Genomic DNA, 20,924 nt, shown 5'->3' with positions numbered 1-20,924 from the left:
ATGATTTTGCATTGCTTTTACCGCATCTCGACTAGCGTCTCGGGCTTCTGAAACAAGCTGCGCTGACTTGCTTGCAGAAACCAAGGATGTATATTAAACTGCGAGAAGAGATATATGTATTCTCCGAGTGCTGAAGATATTTTAGTGATATATTTATTAATATATTAAATATATTTGTTAACTTTCGGAATTATGGAAAGTTGCATATTATACGAGGGTCGTTCAATAAGTCCTTAGAAAAAGATAGAAAAACAAGTTATTTTGGGTCAATTTTTTTTTATTTTTCAACATAATCTTCTTTTAGATTTTCCAAGGACTTATTGAACGACCCTCGTAATTAATTGAATTTTATAAGCAAATGTTACATATATGTATACTTTGAAAAAAATTTGCAATAATATTTCTAATAAAATGATTATTAAATATTTATATTTGTCCCTTTCCTACGCAAAAACATGTATGTCTTTTGCACATACTAATTCCAGAAAAGGTTTTTAAATTAATTTCAAGCAAAAGCAAATAAAACAGTTTGTTTTCGCTTAGAATTAATTAAAAAACCTTTTCTGGAATTAGTATGTACAAAAGGCAAATTATAAATTAATTAATATACAATAAAATGTAAGAGAACGGTTACACTGCAGTTATATTACAATAATGCTTTAAATTATATTACTGCTATATAAATGTTATATAACATCGCTTTAATTATATTATATAACTGCAATAATCCATGTATGCGAAATTACAACTAATGTCTGCATAACTGTTACGATCGTGTTATATTGCGTGTTACATTTCGTTATATACTGGCAATATAATCGTTATATATCTGTGTTTGCTGGGTAATATATTATATAAATAGTAATAAATTTTTAATTAAATACATTATTAATGCGCTTTCAAAAAACAAAATCTTCTATAAGTCTTTTTTATGCATGGCGCATGTGATTAATCGCATAAATTAAATCGCATAAAAATTTACGATCCGAAATTTTCATGATTACTAATGAAACTCGCTATAACTTAAAAATAATTAGAATATGACAGATACAAAATATTATACTGAATGAGGATAATTTACTGGATGATTTGATACGTTTTAGAGACGAGATTTATGTAACGAAAAAGCAGAAACGAAAAATGTAAGCACTTAATCTTAAAATTATAAGAAATAAAACATGAGAAAATCTTACATGCTAAATATTGTTGATACATTATTTATGCGCTTTCAAAAAACAAAATCTTCTATAAGTCTTTTTTTTATGTATAGTGTGTGTGTGTGTGTGTGTGTGTGTGTGTGTGTGTGTGTGTGTGTGTGTGTGTGTGTGTGTGTGTGTGTGTGTGTGTGTGTGTGTGTGCATGCGCACGCGTTTCAAATCAAACGATTAACCTATTTTGGTTTATAGGTTAAACGTTTGATAGATTGTTTTGCTACCGTATGATCCGCGGCCACGGCCACGGCCACGGCCACGGCCACGGCCACGGTCACGGCCACGGCTACGTTCACTGCTATATCCATATCCACGACCGCGGTATGACCCGTGAGATTTTTTGCTCTTCATCCATCTTCTAGCTGTAACAAAAAGAGAAATTATTTAACGATTATGATTTGTTATTTACGCGAGCGGACACAAGTTGTAAATATATATATATATATGTAATATTATTTATTTATATTTATATACTTACGTCTCGGCAAAGTCGTTGCTGCAGCCGCAGCCATCGGAGTTGTCGCAGGCGCTGTGCCCGCTGTAGTTGTCGCAGCCGCTGTGCCCGCTGTAGTTGTCGCAGCCGCTGTGTCCGCTGTAGTTGTCGCAGCCAACTTTTTTTTTAATTCATTCAATTCTAATTGTTCCATCTGTTGTCCCGCCGCCATTACTGTTTTGTCCTTCTGTAAAATAAAAAAAAGTATTATATTATTATTATATTTTGATTATAATAAATCAAGAGATACGGTTAATGTCTCGTGCCAAGTATACGCGAAGCGAGATCACACCATAAATCTTTTACACGACGCGACGATTTGCGATGATCCGAGATTTTAAGATTTCGTAATACTTACTGCGTCCATTAGTTCTGTCATTCCAGTCGAGATGAACGGACGATAAAGAGATAAAGATTCTTGTGAAGATTCTTGAATCCTGTATGTGACGCGTGTATGTATGTACGTACGTACGTACGTGCGCGCGCGTGAACTCGCGTCGGGAAGAAAAGGAGAGAATCCCTCGTTCCTCGCGAGCCCCGATCCGTGTAATCTCGACGAAATCGCGAGAGGAAAAGACGTATATAAACGTCGATTACGCGGACTTTTACGCGCACTCGACTGGTGTGGCCGTTCGAGACGAAGCGCGCAACACTCGCACGCTCGTCCGCGCAAGAAACAAAATACGAGGACCGAGGATCGCCCAAGCTGGCTGAGATCCTCGTCGCGCACTAGGAGATGCACGCGGTTATTACGCGGACTTTTACGCGGACTTCACCGGCGTGCCGCGTGGCCGTTCGAGACGAATCTCCGGGGCGGATTTGCGCCATTCGCGGACGTCGGTTGATGAACGAATGACGGTGGCGCGGGTGGCGACTGCAGCAGCTAAGTAACAATGGCCGCGTTCAGCAGACACAACTGTTGAGTTCGTCTTATCAACACTCTGCGTTGATTGGTTGGTTCTAAAAGTAAGAGCCAATCACGTTCGACTGCTACTGAGCGGCTTGGTCTGCTGAACACGACCAATAGAGATTGTGTTCGGGGAGCGCGCTTTTAGCGCTAATAGCTTTTTCGAACGCACACAGAATGTGATTGGTTCTTATGTTTGGATCCAACCAATCATATTTAAGCGGGGAGCACACACTTCTGCACAACGCATAATGCATAAGCATAAGAAAATTGATTGGTCCATACACATGTGCATGTAAGGAAATAGACCAATCAGTTTTCTTATGCTTACGTATTATGCGTTATGCAAAAGTCTGTGTTCCCCTTTTTAATTGTTAAGGCCGTGGCACATAGAAAAATTTAAGCAGTAAAACTGAAGCAGTAAGCAAATCAGCCAATCACAGTCAAGAACTTAAGACATAACATAAGCGGTAGCGAATCAGTACCGTTGATTTTTTTACTGCTTACGTCTTACTGCTTAAGTTTTCCTATGTGCTCGGGCCTTTAAGCTGGCCACACACACTTTCCGTAGAATGTAACAGTAGGATTTCGACCAATCGTGTTACTCGATTCGGAAACGTACGGTCGTACGTTCCCGAATCGAGCAACGCGATTGGTCGAAACCTTACTGTTACTGTTACGAAAAAGTGTGTGTCCGGGGCTTTACTTAGCTGCTCATCCACGGTTTATGTATTATACACAATTTCTTTTCTTATACGATCGGTAACATTATCGACGATACGCGAAATGGAATTATCGATTGGGATTGTTCATGGTAATATCATGATTTATTTGGTTTATGGTGGTATAGATTTAGATAGATAGAGGCTTTATGTCAGTGAAGCGATTCACGTCAGTAAAGCGATAACCGTGTTTCTTGATAAAGAAATATATAATAAAAAAGAGAAGTAAACGTGTATAGTAATTTGGTAAGTATTAACAATAATTTACAAGTAAAGTATTTGCTGTTTTTTTTTAGCTTATAGATTTATGTGTTTAATAGGATTTCTTGAATCGGGCACCGCCGCGTGGATTCATACGCAATTCTGTGTTTGTGTGCCTTGAGGTATGTTATAATATACATATTAAATTATTATTATTATTATATATAACAAAATGTTTACTTTTTTCACAAACATCGGTTAACTTTTAACTTTAGGTTAACTCACTCTTCGTCTCTTTCTAATGTCCATTTCTACCAATGCCGATTAACTTTGATCTCTGTTTAACTTACTTTTTATCCTTATTTAGTTTTAAAAATTAGAAAAAGATAAAAAGTAAATTAAACCGAGATCAAAATTAATCCGCATTGGTAGAAATGGACGTAAGGGAGACGTTAGAAAGAGACAAAGAGTTAACCGATGTTTGTGAAATAATAGCAAATTCGGGCGCTTGCATTAGTGCGCAATAAGGCTTATTTATATAATCTATTCTTATATTTAAAGTCGCTTAAATACACATTTAATAAAACAATCTGTAACATCTATGGATGCTGTACACACGGGGACAGGAATGCCTTAACACATGAAATTGCACGCGTATCGGAGCATATTCAGAGCGCGTGCTCCGTCTCTAGATATTCGTTCATCATGACTGTAAGTATCCGCGCAAGACTCTCGTATAGTAATGCAGCGTAACGTAACGTGGATCAACGCACAAGAAACGTATCGGTTACGGCGTTATACGTATACAAGAGTCTTGTGCGGAGGGTCTTAATTACTCGGCAAAGTTGTCCCAATATATATTTTAAGAATATTTTATAATAATATATTTCAAATAAATAAATAATTAATTAATAATATAATATCAGGGTATATTAATTAATAATATAATATTACGTTTGAAAAGTAACTCATTACCGTAATTCGTTACTCATTGAAAAAGTAACTCATTGTTATCGTATATAACTCGTTACTCATTAAAAGAAGTAACTCAACGTTACTTCCATAACTCGTTATTCGCATTGAGAAGAGTAACTCATTACCGTTACTCATTGAAAGAAGTAACTCATCGTTACCGTAACTCGTTACTCATTCTATAAAGTAACTTATCGTTACCGTAACTCGTTATTCTCATTGAAAGAACACTGAAAGAACGGTTTTGCTGAAAATTTTAAAAATTTAGCTAGATACAGATCTAAAAATAATTTTGTTGCACCATCAAAATAATTATGTAGAACGTTCAAACTGATTTCTAAAATGTCAAAATTTTTTACAGAATTATTATTATACTTTAGCGACCTACTATAATTATTTTGATCTTACAACAAAATTATTTTCTGTGTCTAGCTAAATTTTTATATACTTCAGCAAAACCGTTCTTTCCATGAAGTAACTCGTTCCCGTTACTCGTTACTCATTGAAAGAAGTAACTCATCGTTACCGTAACTCGTTATTTGCATTGAGAAAAGTAACTCGTTACTGTTACTCGTTATCTATTAAAAAAGTAACTTGTTATCGTTATTGTTATTCTAGAAGTAATGAATCGTTACAACTTTCGTAAAATTTTAATATATTTAAACATTGTATTTTTTGATTCTGTACACTTTATACATATTTACATTAAGCAGATAGTCAGAATAATTGGTTTACATCAAAAAGGTCACAGCAAAGCAGAAATTGCGCGCATTGTGGGATGCAGTCGTCGAACAGTTGCGTTGTAGATCACCAAGGACGAAGAAGGAGGAATAAACAATCTCCAAGATCATCGAAAGAATAACAGAGGTCCTTAGAAAACAACACCGGAAGAAAATGAAGAAATTGTTAGAGCTATGGATGAAAATCCATTTGGTGCAGCTGAAACTGTCTTACAGAACAGGAACTTAAATATTTCCGTGAGAACAATTAGACGCCGATTAAATGCTGCAAAGGTTCACTCTCGTCCTGCAGCAAAGAAAATAGAACTAAAGCCAGAACATCGAAGACAAACAATGCAGTTTGCAAGAGAACATTTGAATACACTTCAAGAAGAATGGAACGCTGTTGTTTGGATGGATGAAAAAGTCTCCTCATCCACAGAAGATGGACGTTATCGTGTCTGGCGACCAAAAGGAAAACGTTTAAATCCAAAATACGTTCTCCCATCAGAATATAGCGGGAGGATCACATTAAAATTTTGGGGAAGCATGACGGCCAATAAATTATTAGATCTCGTAGAGATATCACCAAGAATGAATGCCGAAGAATATGTTGAAATCTTACAAGAAGTATTAAAAGCTGGCATTAGACGCATTTATCTCGAAGAACAATATTCGGTTGTGAAAATAGCAAGACAAGTGTCGTTCATAGATTGGTGCAGCATGGTTCGAAGTAAATCCGGACATTCAACAAATTCGATGGCCAGCAAAACCTCCGGATTTAAATCAAATAGAAAACGTTTGGGCTCAAATAAAATCGAAATGGATAGCTGGCCAATTAAGGAGCATTAAAGAACCACGTGCATTAAGTGTGGAACGAATTATCTGTGCGGATTATACACAGAATTTAGAAAATTCAGTGCAGAGAAGATTTCAATTAGTCTTTTCCATCTTCACGATGATGCTATCGCTCCAATTCAGGCAGTCCGCTGGTTAGCACGCCATATTACATTTCTGAAATAGAAAACAAGTACTGAAATTATTAATAACATATTCATTTCCATTTCTTTATTTTAATTTTATACTACTTTATTATTTTATATTACTTACTCTAATACGGTATCTAATATTCTTCATTTTCATCTTCACAACGATGCTATCGCACGAAGACAGGTAGTACACGCCACATTGCATTTCTGAAACACAGAATAAGAACATAATTAATAACAAATTTATTAATACTAATATAATTTTTTATTTAAATATCAGGTATATCTTATTGTTAGATATATTTATACTTACTCTAATATGGTATCCAATATCCATCATTTTCAATGACCAATTGAAGTCTTCTCTGCATTGAATTTACTAAATTCTGTGTATAATCCACCCGCACAGATAATTCGTTCCACACTTGATGCACGTGGTTTCTTAATGCTTCTCTGGTTCTTAATTGGCCGGATATCCATTTCGATTTCATTTGAGCCCAAACGTTTTCAATTGGATTTAAATCCGGAGATTTTGCTGGCCATCGAATTTGTTGAATGTCCGGATTTACTTCGAACCACGCTTGCACCAATCTAGAGGTATGAACGGCACTATTGTCTTGCACTATTTTTACGACCGGATATTGTTCTTCGGGATAAACGCGTCTAATGCCAGGTTTCAATACTTCTTGTAAAATTTCTACATATTCTTCGGCATCCATTCTTGGGGTTATCTCTACGAGATCTAATAATCCATTGGCAGTCATGCTTCCCCAAAAGCCTAATGTGATTCTCCCGCTATATCCTGATGGGAGAACGTACTTTGGATCTAAACGTTTTCCTTCTGGTCGCCAGACACGATATCGTCCATCTTCTGCGGATGAGAAGACTTTTTCATCCATCCAAACAACAGCGTTCCATTCTTCTTGAGGTGTATTCAAATGTTCTCTTGCAAACTGCATTCTTTGTCTTCGATGTTCTGGCTTTAGTTCTATTTTTTTTGCTGCAGGACGAGAGTGAACCTTTGCAGCATTTAATCGGCGTCTAATTGTTCTTACGGAAATATTTAAGTCCCTGTTCTGTAAGACAGTTTCAGCTGCACCAAATGGATTTTCATCCATAGCTCTAACAATTTCTTCATTTTCTTCCGGTGTTGTTTTCTGAGGACCTCTGTTATTCTTTCGATGATCTTGGAGATTGTTCATTCCTCCTTCTTCGTACTTGGTGATCCACAACGCAACTGTTTGACGACTGCATCCCACAATGCGCGCAATTTCTGCTTTGCTGTGACCTCCTTGATATAAACCAATTATCCTTCCTCTTTCTGCTGTATTTAAATTTGCATTTAAGTGCCGCTCCATCTTTACAACTTTAACCACTTTATGTCAATTTCATTTTTATTAATCTTTTATTTAGTATTAGTTATTGGATATGTTACTATGGTAATATAAATACGGTGCCAAAATTCAATGATGTAATTTAATTTAAATTATAATTAACATCGATTTTATTAGAAAAATAGCCAATCTGCTGTTATGTCAGCAAATATTATATTCATGTGCTCTCTCTCTCTCTCTACGAGTGTATATACACATAATTTTTTAAACGATATTATGCTTTTTTTCACAAAAAGTAATAGTAACGCGTAAAAAGGAAACAATAACGTAATATTTTTATAAAAGTACTTTTAATTTTAATAAAGTAAAGTATTTTTATAAAGTAACGTTTATATATGTATATATATACTGTATATATATATATATATATATATATATATATATATATATATATATATATATAGATCGCTTTGTGAGCATATCAAGTTATGCAGAACGCGTCGTGGACGTTTCTCAAATGCACATATCGCGTTGTGGATAATAAAAACGTCCACACACCGAAAAATATCTCATTTCGGTATTTGGATAATCAGCACCGTCCACAACGCGTTATGGATGTTTTTTTCGCTCACTGAGCGATTTCGGTGTTTGGGCGTAACATATCTAATACATTATAATTTTTATTATAAGCAAAAGTTATTTTATAAAAATACTTTACTTTATTAAAATTAAAAGTACTTTTTTTATAAAAATATCACGTTGCTGTTTTCTTTTTACGCATTACCGTTACTTTTTGTAAAAAAAATAACATAATATCGTTTAAAAAATGATATGTATATACATATACACACGTAGAGAGAAAAAGAAAGAGAAAAAGAAAAAGAGAGAGAGAGAGAGAGAGAGAGAGAGAACACATAAATATAATATAAATTTGATGGCATAACAGCAGTTTGGCTATTTTTCTAATAGAATCGATGTTAATTATAATTTAAATTAAATTACCTACATTGAATTTTGGCACCGTATTTATATTACCATAGTGTTACCCCCCCCCTCCACACACACACACACACATACACACGCGCGCGCGCACGCACATAAAGAGTGAGTTATTTTAATTTACCCACCCCAATAACTTTCTTATTTTTAATTGTAGAAAAAAATGCTTTAGACGAAAGTTGTTTGGTTTGAAGGGGGACATATGATTCTTACATTAGTCATGTCGTAGATGTCGTTTTCAAGAAATTTTAAGGGCGACTAATTTCTTAAATAAAACTTGATTTTTTTCCTTAAGATAAAAGTTGTAGAGCTCGTAGAGACTTTTCCAAAACACTATAATAAAGCTCTCGTTCGTTAAGGATTTCCTGAGATATTTTAAATTTTGTTATAATATTTTTAATATAAAATATAAAATATCTTGTAAAGCATTAATTTACTTTTCGATGACTTTACCTTGATACTTTTATACGTAGATAATGAAAGAAATCAATTGTAAAAAAAGAACAAAAAAAATTATATAAAAAAAATTTATTACATTTTGTAAACGCATTCAATTTTGCAAAATTGCAAATGTAAAAATTAATTTTATTATTATACGCTTTCTTTCATTATTTTATATACAAAAGTGTCAAGGTAAAGTAGTCGAAGGTGAATACTTTAGAGACTGACGAGGTATTTCATATTTCATATTATAAAAATATCATGAAAAAATTTAAAATATCTCAGAAAATCTTTAACGAAAGAGAGATATATTATAGTGTTTCGTAAACGTCTCGACGAGATCCACAACTTTTCTCTCAAGGACAAAATCAAATTATTTAAGAAATTAGTCGCCTTTAAAATTTCTTGAAAACATTTCTTAAAAACATCTACGACATAACTCACGTAAGAATCATGTGTCCTCTTTTCAAACCAAACAACTTTTGTCTAAAGCAATTTTTTTCTACAATCAAAAATAAAAAAGTTTTAGAAATAATTTGAACAGTCAAATATTCTTTATCTCATGTAGTTTTAGGAAAAAATGTTTCTGACAAAAGTATGACTTGGAAGAGGACAAATAATGGTCAAATCAATTTTTGAAAAATTAATTTTTTTAGGTCACAAAATTATCGTCACATAAAATTCTATTTTTTAAATTATTATTTTAAATTATTATTATTATTATTATTTTTTTTTTCTATTTTTAAATTCTATTTTTTAATGTTTAAATATATTAAAATTTTATGAAACTTGTAACGGCTCATCACTTTTTGAATAACAATAACGATAACAAGTTACTTTTTATAATAGGTAATGAGTAACGGTAACGAGTTACTTTTTTCAACGAAAATAACGAGTTACGGTAACGATAAGTTACTTCTTTCAATGAGTAACGATTAACGGTAACAAGTTACTCTTCTCAATGCGAATAACGAGTTATGGTAACAATGAGTTACTTCTTTTAATGAGTAACGAGTAACGGTAACGAGTTACTTCTTTCAATTAGAATAACGAGTTATATACGATAACAATGAGTTACTTTTTCAATGAGTAACGAATTACGGTAATGAGTTACTTTTCAAACGTAATATTATATTATTAATTAATATACCCTGATATTATATTATTAATTAATTATTTATTTATTTGAAATATATTATTATAAAATATTCTTAAAATATATATTGGGACAACTTTGCCGAGTAATTAAGACCCTCCGCACAAGACTCTTGTATACGTATAACGCCGTAACCAATACGTTTCTTGTGCGTTGATCCACGTTACGTTACGCTGCATTACTATACGAGAGTCTTGCGCGGATACTCTTACAGTCATAATGAACGAATATCTAGAGACGGAGCACGCGCTCTGAATATGCTCCGATACGCGTGCAATTTCATGTGTTAAGGCATTCCTGTCCCCGTGTGTACAAATTATTTTACAAGCTAATGCCCGTTTTTACCAACGTCGTTTAACTTGAATCTTAGTTCAATTCACTCCTTGTCTTTTTCTAATGGGCTCTCTTAGAAACAGACAAAGAGTGAATTGAACTAAGGTTCAAGTTAAACGACGTTGGTGAAAACGGGCATAAGAAGTATTTAAGATGATCTGTAAATATAAACAATTGATTAAAATACAGATAGCGAATTGGTTTTAGTTTTAAAATGTTCCACAATTTATTTGCTTTTAAAATATGCGCAATGAGATTTCCGTGTTTATCCCCTTTGACCGACCCGAACATGAGTACCAAATTGTGATTGTTAACAGAGATAATATAGTTTATATTTTCTAGACTGGTTTTATGAAATAATACAATACATTTTGATATTTCTACATTGATTTATATATATATATATAATCTGTTGAAAAAATTAAAATTCAACATAAGGTATATTCGAATAGAAGCATTACAGAACTAATTATACTGCCCGTAAGTATTAAGAAGCTACCATTTACGGTTCTTATCTAAAGCTTCGTACTTGATCTTTTTTCTTTCTTGTTTCGTCTTTATTCTATTAGAACAAAGTGCCACGGTTTAGATTTTTATATTTATATTAAAAAAGTAAATTGCGCAAAATAATTGTTTTGATAAGGATCTATCGTCTCGATATTTACAATATTTACAAAACGTTTCTTATTGCAAATTTTAGAAATTTATTAATTGCGTGGATGATAATAGGCCTATTCTTTTTAGCTAAACTTCTTGCACGATTTTCTCTTTTTCTCTCCAACGTGCAAGAAGTTTAGCTAAAAAGAACAGGCCCAATATCAGCGTTACTGCTTGAGAAAAAAAAATGTATAATATGGTCAGATGTAAAAATATATTATTAGATATGAAAAGATCTAATTTTATAAAACTAAAATAATGAGATTTAAGAAAGGAGGAGGAAGGGACTGTAAGAGGAGATGAAGATGGGAAGGAAAAGAAATAGGAGAAATAAAGGAATTTCGGTATTTAGGATATGTGTTCCAAAGGAACGGAGGGCAGGAGGCACAGGTAAGAGAAAGGATCAAGAAGGCGGCAGCGGTGATGGGGAAGGTTTGGGGGATAGGGAAGAGAAGATTTGGGAAAGACTGGGGAAAAAGAATGTGGCTGTTTGATAGACTGGTGTGGACGGTTATGGGGTATGGAGCAGAAATATGGGGATGGGAAGAGAGGGAAGGAATGGAAAGGTTGGAGGAAAGGTATATCAGATGGGTCTTGGAAGTAGATGGAAAAACGCCGTGGTACTTAGTTAGAGAGGAGCTCCAAAGGGAGAAATTAAGAGGGAGGGCGGGAATAAGCGCATGGAGATTCGAGAAGAAGTTAGAGGAGGGAAAAGGAAGTGAGCTGGCGAGGTTATGTTGGGAGGAGCTGAAGGGAAGGGAGAAGGAAGGGAGAGCAGGATCGAGCTGGGAACGGGAGAGAGAAGGGTTCTTTGAAGAAAGAGGAGTGGGGTTAAAAGAGCTTGAAAGGTTGAGAGAAGAGGGAGACGGTTGGCACCGCAAGCTAGTTGGAGGAGACAAGGAGACGCAAAGGAAAGAGAGATGGGAGAAGATCGAGAAATCGGATTATAATAGGTGGTACAAGGTAATAAAGGGAGAGGGTATCCCAGGATATCTGAAGAAGGGATGGGGAGAGAGCAGATGGAGAAGGGTGGCGAGGTTTAGATTAGGGAGTGAAATGAGAGAGAGCAGGTACTGGGAGGGGGAAGAGAGGAAGAAATGTAGGATGTGTGAATATAAAGAAGAAACGTGGGAGCATGTGTGGGAGGAATGTAGAAAGTGGAAATCAGGAGGAGGAAGTTGGCAGGAAGCGGTGGGTTGGGTTTTGGGTGAGGAAGGGGGAGGAGAGGAATGGATGATGGAAATAGAGAGGGAAAGAATGGAAGGGAAAGGGGAGTCGGAGGAGTAAGGAGAAGGATTAGGGGATGAGAGAAAGGGAGAAGGAAGAGACAGACAAGGGAAGGAGGAGGGAGAGGAAAGTAGAATAAAGGGGAGGAGAGCAATATGCGGAAGGGCTGTAGGTGAAGGCGGAGGAGCTTCTGAGGGATCCGGACGAGGACAGGGAGGAGCCGAGACAGGAAGGATGGAAGCAGACGGACGTAGAACCGGAGAAAGCGGAGGAAGGCAAACAGAGGGGGGAAGGAAGAGGGGGAGGGAGAGGGAATTTAGGCAAATTGTAAGGTCGCATAAGGCCAGGGCGCGAAGGGGAGTTTATGTAAGAGGTTTGGGTACGTTCCTCACAAAAACGCCTTGTAAACCCTACGGGGATACACAATAAATTTATCTATCTATCTATCTATCTAAGATCTAATTTTATATGATTATATATAATCAGATCCGAAATTTAGAAATATGATCTTATCTTTATGTTAGTATACCCAATTAAGTTAGTACTTTATAGTACCCAAATTTCGGATCTGATTATATATAATCATATAAAATTACATCTTTTCATATCTAATAATATATTTTTACATCTGACCATATTGTATCCATTTATTTCTCGGGTGTAGTATAATTTCTAATACCTTTCTGTACAATCAATAAAATCAAGATTCCTCCTTGTATAACCAATATTAAATAGATAATAAGTAATAGATTAAATAAACAGCTGATGGATTAGGCAATAGATAATCTAATAAATATTTTTATTGCTAGCATTATTATATTAAAAATAGTCCGATTCAATTTACATCATGCAGGATTTATTTGTTTAAATGATCTAGGATTTAACTTTCAAGTAAATACATCTCGTAGAGTCTTCGATCTTGCTCGTTACGGAAATTCGGAACAAAATTGATTTCCACTATTTCCTTAAAGCCTTCCTTCAAAGTTGGCGGCACGTAATTTTTCCTGTACACAAAACATAAAAAATTTTGATATTATCAAGACCGAGCTAGCTTATCTATTCTTAACTTTCCACAAATCTCTATTTAAGTTCTAATAGTTTAGTAATAAATATAGACAGATAACATTGTGTGTCTTGATAAAAGAAAGCCTAAAAGTTAAACCTATGGTTAAAATAAAATATGGAATTTTAAGTAAAAATGCATTCAAGTTTATATATCTAAAATCTACTTACACGTAGTAGTTGATAATAATCTCGTTGATTGGAATGTGGCTTGGATTAGTCAACTCGCGAAACTGTAATATAATAATAAAGTTTGATTAGATATTTATTTACATATAACAAACAGTTAAGTCTATAAGCACGAGGAAAGAGCGGGCCTCTGTTCACATTTGACGTTCACGATGATATTCGTGTTATGCACGATGCTTCTGTCGAAATCAAGGAATCACATGCCGGATAAGTTTTACTTAGGTATTTATCATTAAAAGAATACTTTGTATAATTCTCTTTTATCTCATTAGATCATGGTACAAGAGGAACAAACACATTTTTCCAACGAGTAGATGGGAACCTTTTGATCCAACGAAAAGTTACGACAAGTATGCAGTGTCGGATAAAAATAGGAAAAAAGATAAAATCTGATAAACTTATAGCGAATTCGGGCGCTTGCACTAGTGCACACTGAGTGCGCACTAAGGCTTGTTTATAATCTATTCTTATATTTAAAGTCATTTAAATACACATTTAAAAACTTTTTAGCCATATATATATTGTAGCTACATTGTATTTTTAAGGACTGTGATTTTAATGTATTCAGTTATGTGATAATATTTAATTCATTTACTCGATTATGTAGCTCTACTAAATTACAGTCCTTTGAATCTGAATCCTTTAAACAAAATTGGACAATTCGTTGAATCTAAGTTTATCAGATTTTATCTTTTTTCCTATTTTTATCCGACACTGTATACTTGTCGTAACTTTTCGTTGGATCAAAAGGTTTCCGTCTACTCGCTGGAAAAATGTGTTTGTTCCTCTCGTACCGTGATCTAATGAGAAATAACATAAAAGAGAATTATACAAAATATTTCTTTAATGATAAATATAAAATTTTTCCGGCATGTAATTCCTCGGTTTCGACAGAAGCATCGCGCATAACACGAATATCATCGTGAATGTCAAATGTGAACAGAGGTTCGCTTTTTCCTCGTGCCTAATCGCAATATTACATACATTAAAATAACATGCCAACATTGTGATATTACTTCAGAAGTTTTATCATTTTGTATCTTTACCTTAGTTACAATAAAATCCTAAAACGTATTCCTGCAGAATCTTGCTGTCGGTGATCTTGTGACCGGACGGCACGAGTTAAGCCCGATTTCGGCGGATAATATCCCTATCGAACGGTCGCCACTCGGTTTGACCTTCAACTACCGAGAAGGTAAATTTACACCAACGCCCTGTTTCTCGCCAAGACGCTAACGTTGTTCCTGAATTTCAGGCTGATGTCCTCACTGGATCATCGTTGCTGTATCCCGTCTCCAGATCCTCGCATAATTGCATACTGGATAAAGGTACGTCTCGATAACTTATACTAATTACGTGCTAACGTTCTTCTTTTGTTGCAGGCCCTGCCCAGGATGGATCGTCGTTGCTGCTGGTCGTCTCCGGATCCTCGCTTTACATCGCATACCAGATCGCCGCTGGACAACGAGGGATCATCGCCAAGGAACAAGGTAAGTAGAAGGTAAGTGCACTAATTGTATAATTAATCTTGAGACTTTGTTTAAGAATTCACTATTCTTTAATTTCCGATCGTTATTTCAGCTTTACAGGTCGTTTCACATAAATAAAGGTGCTTCACAATGGAGTCGCCACACTTCGGTGTGAGTCGCGCTTTATTCACAATAAATTTCCGCAAACACTGTTTTATTGATCGCAATCGATTAAATATCGCTTAATGACGATGTTCGTACAATATCTCGTAGTCGCGAGACCCAATGTCCACGATTGTAATATACTCGATACGCACTAAGTCGCCACCGCTCTATTTCATTATCACGGATTGTTATTTCGATAAATATTATCCTTCACTATTGTTAAGTGAATGTTTAACGCGCGTTCACGCGGGAGTTCCCGATTGTATTGTATCACTGTATGTTAACTCGGTGTTATTCTCTAGCGCTATCCGTTGCTACGCGAGACACGTCCGTTCTCTACCGTGGTAGGGCCTGAGCAGAATAGCTGACTTATAATTTCAAGACAGTGTTTTATGCTTTAAATCTTTGTTTTTAGCAACGCACAATACTGTCTTGTGTCTCAAGTCTTAAACGAGTGTACAAAGTGTCAACATTGTAAGACTTGAGACATAAGACAGTATTGTGCGTTGCTAAAAACAAAGATTTAAAGCATAAAACACTGTCTTAAAATTATAAGTCAGCTATTCTGCTCAGGCCCGTACTCGAGAGACTGCCTCGAGTCCCCGCTCTCGCTCGGGCTCCCCACTTTGCCGGAAGGGCTCCCTACTACGTCGGACCATCCCCACTCTGGAGTTGTTTTCGTCGTTCGATATGACGTCACAACTTTCCCTTTGCGCGCAGCGCGTGACTATCACGCGTGTCCCCCGTGCCCCCTATACGGATGCTCCCGGGTGGAATTTTCCGCGTGCGGTACTACGTCGCAGACCTCTTCTCTCGATCCCGCTACACCAGGTTTTCACCTTTGCCGTTTCTGCAGCGCCGTCGACGCCGACCTGTGCGCACCGCCTCCTGGATGGTCCCGATGCCGATTCCGGGTCGATTCCCTGCAGATGACGTTCGGGTCAACTTTCGAGTGTCGGCCGTTGACGCCGACCTGTGCGCACCACCTTTTGGACGGCCCTGATGCCGATTCCGGGTCGACTCCCCGTAGATGACGTTCAAGTCAACTTTCGGGTGTCGGCCGTTGACGCCGACCTGTGCGCACCACTTTTTGGACGGCCCTGATGCCGATTCCGGGTCGACTCCCCGTAGATGACGTTCGAGTCAACTTTCGGGTGTCGGCCGTTGACGCCGACCTGTGCGCACCGTCTTTTGGACGTTCCTGATACCGATTCCGGGTCGACTTCTTGGAGAAGTCGCCCGGGGACACTTTTACGCGTCGGCCGTTGACGCCGACCTACGCGCACCTCCCCTGAGATGCCCCAGAACAGAATTCCAGGCCGACTTCCCGTGGAAGTCTTCCGGGCGTACCTTTGATGTCCGGATGTTGACGCCGACCCTATGGGCGTGTGTCCCAGGTCCTCGAGAGTCGATCCCGAGGACTTGTTCCTGGAGATTGTCGCAGTCTGATTTCCGCGCCAGTGCCCTTACCTATTTCGGCCGCCCCTTGCTCTCGCGCGTACGGCCTTTTTCGTAAGGCAGACGAAAGCCGCGGTTTTTGTCCTGTCGCCCGCCGCTGCTGCGAAGCGCGCGGTTGCAATCTGAGGATAGCCAAAGTCCAGTAACTCCAGGAGCTCATAAATAACGACAAAGTTGTCTTTTATAATTTTTCTTGATACACGTCTGATGGTTTTACGATATCTGTAATCCAAGTATAAATAATTAAAAAATTCTTTAACGTATTATTTATACTATGTTTTAACACGAATATTATATTACAGCATATATGCATACGTGTGTGATTTTGGATGCACCTTCCTTCTTAAAGATCTCCATGATATCCGGCTTTCTCCGATTAATCTATAAAAAAAGAATAATATTATATGATATAGGGCTGATGTCACATTCTCCGATTAACGTGATCCTTTGATTAAACTCACTCTTCGTCTCTTTCTAGGGGGACAGTTAGAAAAAGACGCAGAGTGAGTTTAATCGGAGGATCACGTTAATCGGAGACTGTGACACCGGCCCATATTGATGATCATTCACACACACACACACACACACGCACGCACGCACGCACGCACGCACGCACGCACGCACGCACGCACGCACGCACGCACGCACGCACGCACGCACGCACGCACGCACGCACGCACGCACGCACGCACGCACGCACGCACGCACGCACGCACGCACGCACGCACGCACGCACGCACGCACGCACGCACGCACGCACGCACGCACGCACGCACGCACGCACGCACGCACGCACGCACGCACGCACGCACGCACGCACGCACGCACGCACGCACGCACGCACGCACGCACGCACGCACGCACGCACGCACGCACGCACGCACGCACGCACGCACGCACGCACGCACGCACGCACGCACGCACGCACGCACGCACGCACGCACGCACGCACGCACGCACGCACGCACGCACGCACGCACGCACGCACGCACGCACGCACGCACGCACGCACGCACGCACGCACGCACGCACGCACGCACGCACGCACGCACGCACGCACGCACGCACGCACGCACGCACGCACGCACGCACGCACGCACGCACGCACGCACGCACGCACGCACGCACGCACGCACGCACGCACGCACGCACGCACGCACGCACGCACGCACGCACGCACGCACGCACGCACGCACGCACGCACGCACGCACGCACGCACGCACGCACGCACGCACGCACGCACGCACGCACGCACGCACGCACGCACGCACGCACGCACGCACGCACGCACGCACGCCGCACGCACGCACGCACGCACGCACGCACGCACGCACGCACGCACGCACGCACGCACGCACGCACGCACGCACGCACGCACGCACGCACGCACGCACGCACGCACGCACGCACGCACGCACGCACGCACGCACGCACGCACGCACGCACGCACGCACGCACGCACGCACGCACGCACGCACGCACGCACGCACGCACGCACGCACGCACGCACGCACGCACGCACGCACGCACGCACGCACGCACGCACGCACGCACGCACGCACGCACGCACGCACGCACGCACGCACGCACGCACGCACGCACGCACGCACGCACGCACGCACGCACGCACGCACGCACGCACGCACGCACGCACGCACGCACGCACGCACGCACGCACGCACGCACGCACGCACGCACGCACGCACGCACGCACGCACGCACGCACGCACGCACGCACGCACGCACGCACGCACGCACGCACGCACGCACGCACGCACGCACGCACGCACGCACGCACGCACGCACGCACGCACGCACGCACGCACGCACGCACGCACGCACGCACGCACGCACGCACGCACGCACGCACGCACGCACGCACGCACGCACGCACGCACGCACGCACGCACGCACGCACGCACGCACGCACGCACGCACGCACGCACGCACGCACGCACGCACGCACGCACGCACGCACGCACGCACGCACGCACGCACGCACGCACGCACGCACGCACGCACGCACGCACGCACGCACGCACGCACGCACGCACGCACGCACGCACGCACGCACGCACGCACGCACGCACGCACGCACGCACGCACGCACGCACGCACGCACGCACGCACGCACGCACGCACGCACGCACGCACGCACGCACGCACGCACGCACGCACGCACGCACGCACGCACGCACGCACGCACGCACGCACGCACGCACGCACGCACGCACGCACGCACGCACGCACGCACGCACGCACGCACGCACGCACGCACGCACGCACGCACGCACGCACACAATCTGTCACGTATATTACTACGTTTACGCGAGCGTTACTTCTGTAGTATACTAGGTGCGCAACTAAGTTTCCGGGTTTTTTTGATCAATAAAAAATGGAAAATTTCAAGAGAAATACAAAAAATGGTTTATTCAAAGTATCGTCCCTCGCTAGCTATACATTTTCGCCATCTCTCTGGCAATACATGAATACCGCGATAATAAAACGACGCGTCTTTGGACCGAAACCATTCATCCAACCAATTTTGCACTTTTTCGAAATTGGTCAAGTGTAGCCCAGCCAAGCCATGCGCCATCGACCGGAACAAGTGATAATCGGAAGGCGCCAGGTCTGGCGAATACGGCGGGTGCGGTAGCAGATCCCATTTCAGCGTTTTGATGGTGTCCTGGACGATGGAACTGCGATGGCACGGAGCGTTGTCGTGCTGCAATATCACTCGTTCGTGTCTCGTGTCCCATTCTGGCCGTTTTTCGAGCAATGTATGGTTTAAATTAATCAGTTGTTGTCGGTAGCGATGCCCATTGACAGTTTCGCCCGGTTTCAGCAGCTCATAGTACACGATTCCTTTCTGGTCCCACCAAACGCAGAGCATTGTCTTCTTTCCAAAACGATTTGGCCGTGCCGTCGATGTTGATTCTTCACCAGGTGAAAGCCACGATTTTTTGCGTTTGGGATTCTCTAAATATATCCACTTCTCATCGCCAGTAACAATTCGATGAAGAAAACTATTTCTTTTATGCCGCAAAAGCAAAATTTCGGAAGTGGCTCTTCGATTTTCCATCTGTCTCTCAGTCAACTCATGCGGCACCCATTTTCCTTCCTTTTGAATTTTTCCCATGGCATGTAAACGTTTGGAAATACCTTGGTGAGTCATGTTTAATGCCTCCGCAAGTTGATCTTGTGTTTGCGTATCATCTTCATCCAATAACGCTTGCAGATCGGCGTCCTCAATTGTTTTTGGTCTTCCGGAGCGCTCCTTGTCCTCAGTGTCGAAATCGCCACTTCTGAAGCGTTTAAACCAATCTTCACAGGTAGTTTTCGATGGTGCATGTTCGCCGTAGGCCTCCTCAAGCAAACGACGTGCTTCAGCTGCATTTTTTTCAAGTTAAAGCAGAAAAGCAAAGCTTTCCGCAAATGCTGTTTATTTGGCACAAAACTCGACATCTCCGTTGTTAGAAAAAATATTTTTGCGTTGCGATATGTGTTTATATAACGACTGGTTATTGTTAACAGATGTCTAAGCTATAACTTCAGACAACTTCAGACATGTAAGTCGAGTACATGTGTTATTGGTGCCATCTATGTGTGAAACCCGGAAACTTAGAATGATCCTCTAGAACACCGTGACCGCCGGGGCACGAAGCCCTCGGGGCACGCGCTTTGCCTAACCGAGTAAGTAAGGAAACGATGAAAGTAGTGGTATTTCACCGGCGATGTTGCCATCTCCCACTTATGCTACACCTCTCATGTCTCCTTACAGTGCCAGACTAGAGTCAAGCTCAACAGGGTCTTCTTTCCCCGCTAATTTTTCCAAGCCCGTTCCCTTGGCAGTGGTTTCGCTAGATAGTAGATAGGGACAGTGGGGATCTCGTTAATCCATTCATGCGCGTCACTAATTAGATGACGAGGCATTTGGCTACCTTAAGAGAGTCATATATTAATATATATATATATATATATATATATATATATATATATATATCTTTGTCTAAAGGCACTATTGACGACAATTTATCTTATAACATGGCAGTTTCGACGACATTTGGAAGTTTTGACGACGGTCGTCAAAAACACCGCGGTATAAAGGCAGTTTTGACGACAGTTGTCAAATCTACCTTTGCATGGCTATATATTTGCGTGGCTATAGAAGGGTAGTTTTGACGACTGTCGTCAAAACTACCTTTACACGGCTGAATAT

At 40.3% G+C, this 20,924-nt stretch overlaps 1 protein-coding gene across 1 annotated transcript; it reads right to left on the bottom strand.

The window, feature by feature from the left end:
* Positions 1-1,400: 1,400 nt before the first annotated feature.
* LOC139775987 (uncharacterized) lies at positions 1,401-2,622 on the bottom strand. The gene is made up of 3 exons (XM_071712372.1): positions 2,063-2,622; positions 1,690-1,891; positions 1,401-1,573 (listed from the first exon to the last, which is right to left on the bottom strand). The coding sequence occupies exons 1-3, from the start codon at positions 2,081-2,083 to the stop codon at positions 1,401-1,403; spliced, it is 396 nt and encodes a 131-aa protein (XP_071568473.1). The 5' UTR covers positions 2,084-2,622.
* Positions 2,623-20,924: the final 18,302 nt, after the last annotated feature.

The sequence above is a fragment of the Temnothorax nylanderi genome, unplaced genomic scaffold, assembly GCF_030848795.1.
Source record: "Temnothorax nylanderi isolate EJ_2023f unplaced genomic scaffold, tnyl_v1.0 TNYL_tig0109_pilon, whole genome shotgun sequence".
Classification (NCBI taxonomy): domain Eukaryota; kingdom Metazoa; phylum Arthropoda; class Insecta; order Hymenoptera; family Formicidae; genus Temnothorax; species Temnothorax nylanderi.
Note: the sequence above shows the minus strand (reverse complement) of the source record. Positions and strands in the feature narration are given on the sequence as shown.

Excerpts from the sequence above, each read along its gene's own strand:
- LOC139775987 (XM_071712372.1), bottom strand. The coding sequence starts at position 2,083 with ATGACAGAACTAATGGACGCA. Across the intron at positions 1,892-2,062 it reads TGACAGAACTAATGGACGCA|AAGGACAAAACAGTAATGGC; the intron begins GTAAGTATTACG and ends TTTATTTTACAG. Across the intron at positions 1,574-1,689 it reads AGCAACGACTTTGCCGAGAC|CTAGAAGATGGATGAAGAGC; the intron begins GTAAGTATATAA and ends TTTTTGTTACAG.